The sequence below is a fragment of the Bidens hawaiensis genome, unplaced genomic scaffold, assembly GCF_021521415.1.
Source record: "Bidens hawaiensis isolate Kalapana, Puna unplaced genomic scaffold, B.hawaiensis_p1.1 tig00006365_1, whole genome shotgun sequence".
NCBI lineage: Eukaryota > Viridiplantae > Streptophyta > Magnoliopsida > Asterales > Asteraceae > Bidens > Bidens hawaiensis.
In genome coordinates, this window is record NW_027491425.1 from 505865 (window position 1) to 516314 (window position 10450).

General features: G+C 34.0%; 1 protein-coding gene across 1 annotated transcript; it reads right to left on the reverse strand.

Annotated features, from left to right (window-relative positions):
- Window positions 1-6262: 6262 nt before the first annotated feature.
- LOC143632142 (E3 ubiquitin-protein ligase ORTHRUS 2-like) lies at window positions 6263-9902 on the reverse strand. Its single transcript, XM_077100722.1, has 9 exons — window positions 9433-9902; window positions 8117-8649; window positions 7915-8040; window positions 7570-7669; window positions 7410-7471; window positions 7207-7309; window positions 6947-7091; window positions 6664-6881; window positions 6263-6583 (listed from the first exon to the last, which is right to left on the reverse strand). The coding sequence occupies exons 1-9, from the start codon at window positions 9898-9900 to the stop codon at window positions 6263-6265; spliced, it is 2076 nt and encodes a 691-aa protein (XP_076956837.1). The 5' UTR covers window positions 9901-9902.
- Window positions 9903-10450: the final 548 nt, after the last annotated feature.

A 10450-nucleotide genomic window follows, 5' to 3' on the forward strand; every position in this document is an offset into this window, starting at 1 on the left:
ATTTTTTAGTATTATTGTTGGCTAAACCCTAGCTACCTAGGTTTTTTATGAGTACTTAGTGATTTGCGGATTTTTCTTGGTTTTTGGTTTCTAGTGTTGGATAATATTAAAGTAAAGAATCTTTTTATGATTGATTTGATGTGTTTGCATATATAATTTTGATTTATTATTGATCTTTGTTTCGCATGTGTCTTGTTGAATGTCTTTCAATTATAGATGCATGTTTAGGTCACTTACTGTGTGTTTGTGATTATTTTATGGTTTTGCTAGACGTAGTAATCCATAGGAACATTGTTTGGTGATTTATTAAAATTTTATATTCTACCTATCTAGAGACTGAGAGGTAATATATAGTCGGGTTGTCCTTGGGATTAGGTGTTTAGGCTAGAACGCTCTGACAGGAGGTTTCCTATATTTCCCTAGTTTCATTGTAATTCCGTGTCTTATTGATTGTTCTTAGGTTACCCTTTGCACTTTAGGGTGTATTGACATAGTGAGACTGACAGGTAATCTATCTTTTAGGGTACTTTAGTATTGTTGGAGAGACTGAGAGGTAATCCAACAAACCGGTAAGTGTACACGCCCCTAGGTTTCCTTTTAGGTGACACCCGGAAAATGATCAGGGATCCACTAGGTTGTCTAAAGGTGCCGTATTTTAAGATCCCGGTTCCACCATAGTTTCCATAGCCGAGAGAGATCCAAGATTCACAAGTAGGATTCTAAACTTAGGTAGTGCTTCTCCTATCTTTGAGTTCGTCTAAGTTATAGAGTTAAAGTTTGTCAAAGTCAGTTAGTTTTAGTTTAAGTATTATTTAGTTTATAATTAATAAATAAAAAAACACAAAAACAATTAAATCTATTTAATTAAGTTATTAGTCAGAGTCTAGTTTAGGTGTCGCTAGTGTCCTTTGGGTTCGATATCCGGACTTCATTAGGCTTTACTACATTTGATAGGTACACTTGTCTGCCTAGTGGTCTAGCATTAGGATAGTCTAGATTTATAAATTTAAAACTAAAGTGTCTAGGTTAGGTTAAGTTATTTATAGACCGCTTTAGCACACGTGGCAAATGAATGAAGACTGGTTGCTTGAGGAGAGACACGTGGCAAATGAATGAAGACTGGTATCGAAGACGAAAGATCCACGTGTTGTTTATTTTATTGTTAAAGACTTAATGTATTTTGTTCAGAACAAGTACTTATGTAATGTAAGAACGTTTAATATTAAGTATTCCGCGAAAGGTTTTAATAACTCTGATTTTAGAACTATGTTAATGAGTAAATCCAACACCAAAGTAGGGCTACCGGGAATGGGGCTTTACAGATGGCGGGTTGTTCTTCTAATTTTGGGGCACCATTGACTTCTGTTGGCGCTATTGCCGGCGGCTTTCTACCCGTCTATAACAATGGTTGATGTAACGAACCTTAATGTGTGTGTGTGTGTATTTAATGGATGTTGGGTCGAGGGATGGTTTGATGCCTTGTAATATGAATGTATAGGTTCTTGTGTGTTTAATACTGGTGTGTTTTTTGTTAATAAAAGTGTTTTTGTTCTTGGTGTTCTTGGCGTTCTAGGTGTTGTGCTTTAAATTTTGATTAAAATCTGTTTTTTTTTTTTTAATTTTGATTATTTCGATTTAAAACACACTGTTATATATCTAGTGATGTTCTTGGTGATGTGTTTTAAAGTTGGATTAAAAAATGATAATTATAGATTGATAGTGTTTCCATATATAATATAACACACTTAAACGATTATGCACCTAGAGTGTTATAAAACAAGAATTAAAAAAAACACCGTCTAAAAAACACACTTTCCATCTGGACCATCAGATCATTAAATTTAACGCCCAGATTACTTCTTACACTTTTTAAACACACTCCACTTCTTATTATAACTCCTAACTCCACCCTATATATATATATATATATATATATATATATATATATATATATATATATGATTGGGTTCATTTCATAAGTGTTTTTAGTGTGAGAAGTGCGAGAAGAGATTCTGACCAATCATAAGTTTTCTTTTTAATTTCGGATTATTTAATTATAGAAGTATATTAGTAAAAAGTTTAAGAGTTTTTTTGCTAATTAATACTAATTAATGTTAAGTTACAAATGATTATACATTTATTTTTAATTTGATTTAATCTTTAAACAATTTATAAAACAAAACCATCATACTCATACTATAAAAAATATAAATATATTAACCATCATAAAAAAAGTAACTACACAAATCATAATATTAACCTACACATACAACAACTAGTTCATGTTATCACCTACACAGATCACAATATTTATATACATGCACATAACTAGTTCATGTCAACCTACATAAATCACAATAATAACCTACATATACAAATTTACTTCATGTTATAATCTACCCATTTGTATTTACCTACACATATCAGAATATCAACCTACAAAAACAAACCTTGTTCATGATATCACATACAATTAATATTATTAACCTAAACTTATAAAATATTCGCAATGTAAGGACACATCATGTTTTTTTTATAATTTTAATTATTTTATAATCTATCTTTTATGTGTAGGCAAATACGAGTTATGTGTAGATGAATATTATTTATATGTATGTGAAAATAAAATGAACTAGCAAGCTGGGTTGTGAATACGTATATGTGTAGGTAAATATTAGTTATGTGTTTGTGAAAAATAAAATAAACAAAATTAGTGTAGGAGAAAATAAGTTGTGTTGGTAAATACGAGTTACATTGTGATAAAAATAAAAATAACTAATAATTTGTATAATTGAATATGAGGTATGTATAGATTATTATGTTACTTTTGTAGGTGATCAATTTAATACCATTCACCTACATATACATTTTTTTAATATGTAGGTAAAAGATAATTCAAATTTGTAACTTTCTACAAGAACTAAAGTGGAGAATATTTTAGAAGTAATTAGAGGAATCAATGCATTGAACAAATCAGAGATAATCAATGGATGGTTGAGATCGACTTCTCACACTTCTCGCTATAATATCATTTCTCGCATGAACCACCCCATATAAATAGATCCCTCCCTCACGAGTTAAAAGTACACATTACAAACTCTTGTGAATTGGTGTGGCTTCAAAAACAAGAATAGACTAGTCAATGAGGTTGTGTCCCTTCCAAGTATAGAGGAGTACCCCACGCCCCCACCCTTTCTTGTCAAAAAAAAAACCGGAAGTTACCTATTTGGTAAACTAGCCTACATGTATATATTATACACAAGTTGAACACAAATATGAAATATGTTTGGGATTGAGTTTGAAAATTGTTTATTGGCTTATTGGTGTTTTCAAAAAGCCAATAAATTAAAATGTGTTTGGTAATCACAAAATCTTTCTTATTTTAGTTTTTTAAAGGGGTTAAAAAGCAGTTTTCCAAAAGCCTCAAATCCTGACTTTTCAAAATAGCTTTTTGAAAAAGCCAATAAGCATTTTTCAAACTCAATACCAAACATACTCTTAGTGTTTGGTTATCAACGGGCTTGTAGGCTAGTGATATCATCTCCAAATTATTAAAGGTACTGGTCTCATAATAGATACTAAAATATCATCTCATAATGAATATTAATTTAAGTTTTATATAATTTACTATAAAACGATTACAATAAAGTGGCAGGCAAACGGGCAACAAGCTGCGCCGCAACCCCCTTTTGAACAGCAAAGCCAATCCTGCTAAAAACGAAGCTTTGGGACCTAGAAGCTGAAGAGGTTCCGTGTACGACGCGCTGAACCCTACTCAAAAATTTCACAGCCTCATGTTTGTGAAATTTAAGTTTAAAAGTTCGAACGCATTTTTGTTTATTAAGAAAAATAACCGATGTTTTGTTGCCTAAAAGCCTGAGCGTAATTTTGAATTATTTTCATGTAATCGTAGGCGGTCATTTGGTCCAAAATACTACTTTCATTGAATGCTTTTTTTAATGGTGGCATTGATTTATTTTCTTTTTGAACAGTTAACGAATCCTTTAAATGGGTTACTAACTAAATTCATCATATACTCATCTTTTGATCCAGAAAAAACTCTCACATAAGGCTAATGTCCGTAAACACTTGCTTAAAGACACGACAATATGGTGAGATAAAATTCTTTCAGTTCAAGGATCAAACTAGTGAAAGTCACATGCTCGTCTAGTCTCTCATCATCACCCTGATGCCTATAAAACTAAATAATTTGAAGGGTGGGGGGAAACTAAACCTGAGTCACATAAAACACTGGCATTGATTTACTGATTTGTTTCTTAAATGTTTTGTATTCTATTTATAACATCCCTAAAAGTTATTTTAAAGAGTTAAAAGTTCAATAGTGTTAATTTAAACACTACGTTACATATCAAATATGGTCTATGGTCCTATGGGGTGCAGTTGTGCCATAATATTATCTTTTCATGCCTAAGCTCTATTTCACTAAATTACTATATTCACACATGTAAAAGTAAAAACTACATAGTCGTGTACCAATAAATCCAATGCTCTATATATTTCTTACATAATATAATACTGTTGTGAATAATTGTTAGACAACCATGTACTACAGATTAACTAAATTGTAGCAGTTTCAAAAAAGGAACACATTTTCGTAAATGACCAGATATTTTGTTTCCAATTTGAAAACTGTTAAAACATAAATCAAAATTATTTAGTTGCTTTCGATCTTTATTCTATGAGAGTACAGTATTTTAGATTTGTTTCAAGGTTTCAATTGAAAAAGAATATAGAACTTAAATCTAAAATCTTCTCTTGACCACTATATTGGAAATTATGTTCAGAGAATCGAAGATCGTTATAGTTGTACTTTAAATTTCTTTATTTCAATCTTTGAAATCATCTTATCATGTCAGAGATTGTCGTAATAAAATACAACCAATATTCTTTGCTATTACCGATAAGGGTGATTTATTATCTTTTAAAATTTTATTCAAACAGTTAATTCGAGATGTCATTATTCCTACTTCTACAACGAGAGGTTTTCATCTTTACCCAATATGGGAAGCAACATTCGTTGATGATTGGTTCTTCAGTGGTGGTCTTTATGAAGTAATCGTTCTGCACTTCTTACTTGGTGTAGCTTGTTACATGAATCATGATTTGGAGCTTAGTTTCCGTCAACCTTATATTGTTGTTGCATACTTGCATATATAGTTCTTGTTCTAGCTATGCGGTACGCACAACTATGATATAGAAAACATGGGTGCAATATCATTTTCTCAAAAATATAATTTTTATCATTAATCAATGATTACGTGAAACAAAGGTGCATAATAGTTTACTTTATATCAGTTCGGCAATGTATGAAAACTTGTTCATTTCCGTTAATCATTTCCCATTCTTGACTTTCAAATATGCCAATGTCTTTCATTTACACTCAAATTAAGTTCATTAATAAACTCATGATCAAAACATAGATACGACTAAGATTTGACTTATTGACTTTGACCCATTTGTTCGAACCTATAAATCCAGCCTGTGACTAGATAGTCTTTCAAATACAAGACACCTTTATCATTATCATTATCATTATATTCGATTACTTTTTAAAGGTTATGATTATATTATGAACACTTATTTATCTTAATTGACCGTACTCTCTACTTTCACAATTTTTTGTAGTTCACAAAACCCAGGGCCAATTGCTATGAACTTGTTAGTTGCGATTCATCAACTCACTGTCACTATCACATTTCACCTTTTGTTCTTCACATCAATCCATGATCAATTCGTTTTTTTGCACTCGCTGATACATATCCATGTCTTCGCTCTTTAACATACCAGATCTTATTGAATAGGCTCGATATTTGTCAACCTTTACTTACGTGTGTATTCACCAATTTCATACCTTCGTGAGGCCCCACTACTTGTAGATTTGAGCATGTCACATTTTCATGCTTTTTTATTGTGTATTGCTTATTGCATTATTTTAAAAGTGCATTTGTTGGCATTTCAATGAAATCAAGAAAAACATGCACCAAATATTTGACAATATTAACTGACAAATAGTCATGAGTTTAATGATTAACAAAATAGCAAGACAATGCATGGCCTAAAACACACCATAAAGTCACCACCATACTAAAATATGGCACTGAATTCCAAAATTGCCACCATCAATCTGCAGCCCATTGAAAAACACTAAAAAATAAAAAATCAGATGTCCATTGTGAAACTAAGTTCATACAAAGTCATCAATCACCACCGCCCGACTCAAGCTATGCTTTCTTGCTTCGGGTCAACCTTCACTTTCAGTCACTCCTGGTTTTACAACTTTATCCTTGATCATGTCATCATCAGTCTCTTGTTGTAGCTTCTTACTAGGGGCGTTATCGTTAACATCCTCAGCTTTCCTTTTCTTGTTAGCTTTAGGTGAAGGTTTTGCAATAGCTTCATTTTCATCACTTTCCTTAATATCTTCATTAGCCTCCGAATTCACATCTTTAACCTCTTCTTTGTCTTCCTCCGCATTCAACATTTCTTCTGAAGCTGCACTTTCCTCCGTTTGTTTGATCTGCCTCTGGAGGGATTCTATCACACTCATCAACTCTCTATTCACCTGCAACATATAAAATATTAACGTTGAATCTTAATTAATTATTTAATTAACTAAACCTGCATTAGATAATCCAAAATTACCTGTGGATTTTGAAGGTATTCAGAAATGTCATTAGTGCATGATGGGCATTTCATTACATTCTTCTGTGCCCGTAATGTTCGTCTACCTTCACAGTTTCTTTCCTTTATGAATGTTTGACCAGCAAAAGCACCCTGCAAACATGACTTGCAGAAATTGTGTGCACATGGAGTAGTAAGCGGCTCAGACATCACTTTGTGACAGATAAGACAGCAGAACTCTGCACCACAAAACTTTATTAATCGCTAACACTAAAACAAAATTTATGTAACTGAAATATCTTACCTTTAAGAAGTCGTTCACTCACAGACATTATGTGTGTCTTACGTCGAACTGTCTTAATTTTTGTGGCATCCCCAACATCATTAGTGTGTGCCTGTTTTCTACTCTCGGGCGGAGGAATTTTCCACAACCAGCAGCCTTTCTCCTCCTGCAGACGAAATTTAAATATAATGATTCATGGCATGTAATGACCAATTTTAAAGCATAATAACTAAAAATTTACAAAGATTCAAATTTTAAAGTAGAAGGTTACAGAATCTTACATCAAAATCCCAAGATGGAGGACTCTTCCTCTCCGTTACATCAGTTGCTTCTTTCAGCTCTTTAATGACCGGCAATGGTCTTGGACGATCCCCGTTTTCATCACTGCAAAAATTGTGACCAAATGTAAATAATTAAACTCCACTTTGAAGTTTTCATATGCTGGAATATATCACAATCATTAAGGTAATAACTAATGACAAACCTTGTCCATGGAGCAGGATCATTGTCGCAACGAACAAAAAGATACCGGCATACCTTAAATCCCTATCAGAAGATACAAATGTGAGCCAAGTGTCATAGAAAATAGTTGACCAAGTATGCCATCAAAGTATCTACTATTATTAAATAGTTAATAATCATACTTGAATTCCTGGTTTCCTCCAGCATTTTTCAATCCTATATACCCCATCATAACGAACTCCAGTTTCAGGTGCATAGGCAGAACGTTTTTCTTTGTGGGACCTATCAATTTTGTTAGAAAAGAGTAAATGATTAAACATAAAAAGCAGAAGACATTTTAAAAACCATAAAACAAGCACTCATTCATGTTCTGTGGTTACCTAATTACAGCAAATATATGCGAGATCATTGATTTTAATTCTTTACAAAGACATAATTCGGTGAATTATTTGTGAAAATATATGCCTACAAAGATTGGAATTTGATACATGGATTCAAAAGGAGACCATCACGTATTAGCATCATACCTCACTACACGCACTGGGTAACCCTTTTTGCAACTGACCCTTAAAGCTTCATTGGACTTATCAAACTTCTGATCAAACGACTGTGTCTTGTTTGTCCTTTTATTCCCACTCAAATCTCTCCCACCACTGTTGATTACAAATATGAATATGCCAGCATTAACTTAAAATGGAAACTTTCAACAAAAATATGTTAATAGCATACCTTCCGGTGTACAGAAACCACTCTCCGTGATCTTCATCATCCTCATATCCTCCAGATAATGCAACAGATTGTGCACCATAATCAGACTGCCCACATATCCCAGCCACATGAGGCAGATGAGCCCCCCACTGTCTACATTCCAAGCGATCCTCCCATGTTTCACCTACCAAAACTCCCATTCCTCTATCGGGATCATTCTCAGCAAGAATAGGTCCAAAATGATCAGGCGGAACCGTCACAAATATCTTCCCACTGCAAGCATTAGCCTTCCCAGTTTTCTTCGCCCGTTCAGTAGTGTACGCTTTGTCTGGCTTATTTTGGTTTAGCACAGAATAGTAAGGTTTAGGTGGCCCAGAACCAGAATTCGATCTAGTCATCTTTGCCATTCTGATTGCAATTACAAGAGACGAGTTGATGCGAGGGTTACTCGCCATTTTAGCCGGAATCGAAGTTCGACAGATAGCACACGTCCGTTTCCCCTGACCAACCCATTTCTCAAAACACTTCAAGCAAAAGTTGTGACCACAAGGCGTCTGAAACAAAAACAAACAATCAACTTAAGCTACTATTTAATTTCAAATTCTTGACATATGCAATACATTTTCTATAATATTAATGCATACTAATATAATATTGTGTCTCCTTTCATAATACGAAATGCAAACTATAAACAGTTTAGATAAACATTTATTCATAAATAATTTGCTTCTACCAGTCTTTATAAAATTAACATGTATATAATAACCTAGATAAAGGATCAAAATACAATAATCCCTTATCATACATTACGTACGCGACTCCCTAGATCGCTGATTTCAAAAAACACGCTAGCCCTAAAATCACAACTACGCGAGCCAGTCTTCGTCCACCTCTGCCCATAACGATTCCGTCCACCGTTGAAACCACCATCCACCGTCGTGAGACACCATCGGCTTTTGTTGTTCACAGGTTTGTTTAGCTTTTTGATAAGAATTGAAATTGAAGCCAATTGATCGGTTAATCTTTGAAAGCGATTCAATTAATCATCAATTTGAAGTTTCAATCGGTCAACTTTGACTTTAAGTGATGGGGTTTAACCTTTGAAAGTATCATGTTTTAAGCATGAACGTTTTAGGTTTTGGAATTTGGCTTGAACATATTTGTTTTTTTAACCTTGAACGTATTCACCCCTAATAACCTAAATAAACATATGACCAATTTTAATAAAACAATCCCTAATTATATATTCCATTAACCCTAAATCCCTAATATACCATTAACCTTAAATAAACATGTATACAATATAACTTTCATTAAACCTAATTAAATAAAATTACCGTGACAGGTCTTTCAGGTAACTGCATGCAAAACGAGCAGTTAAAACTACCACTAAGAAGCTTCAACACGTCATTACCACTACCACTACCACCAGCAACCTCCGGTTTATCCTCCGCCGGTTTATCACATCCTTTTCCACTCAACAACTGCTGACGTCGTTTCGCCTTCTCTTGATCGGAAAGTGACGCATCAGCCTCAATTGCGCGAATCGCCGCCACAAGCGCGTCGGACGGTTCAGATCCTGCTGCGACGGCGGACGGCGGCGCGTGAGATGAAACGAGGTTGGAGCAGTCAGGACAGTCCCATTGTGCGGCGTCGGCTAGGGTTTGGGGGCGAGATGAGAGACAGTTGACGTGCCATGGAGTGACGCAGGTTTTGCAGGTGATGGTCTCTTCCGGCGGTGGAGTGAGTTTGCAGATCATGCAGCGGTTGTCGCCGTCGCAGGGAAGGTCGGATTGAGTCGCCATGAGTGAGTTCAGAGAGTGATGGTAGCGTTTATGATGAAGAAGATGATGGAGGATATTATATATTATTATTGTTATTGTTATTAATTATTATTATTATTATTATTATTATTATTATTATTATAAGAACCAGAATTGGTGGTGATGAACAGTGAATTTGAAGGAATTGGGGGAAATTGAAAACTGAAAAGGGTTTGGATTTGAATTTTCCCTCTTCTTCTTTGGGTTCCAAATTTGGAAAATATTTTGAAACTCAAAACCCTAGTATTCCTGGATCACTAGCCCATTCGATTATCTTTATTCTCCAAGTATAGAGTCGGGCTAGGCTAGCATCTCCATGAATGGAAGCTCATACATATATGTCGGTAATATCCTAAGAAGAAAACACACCTTAAATGAAAAAACTATTTGGCCCAATATCACATGTGAGAGGTGATAGTTGAACCCAAAACCTTCTTTTCTCTATATCAAGTCATTGAATGTTTGTTTCAATTTCCTAAATCATTTTATAATAGTTCAACCTTCAAATTATTTTGTATATATTAAATTTGTT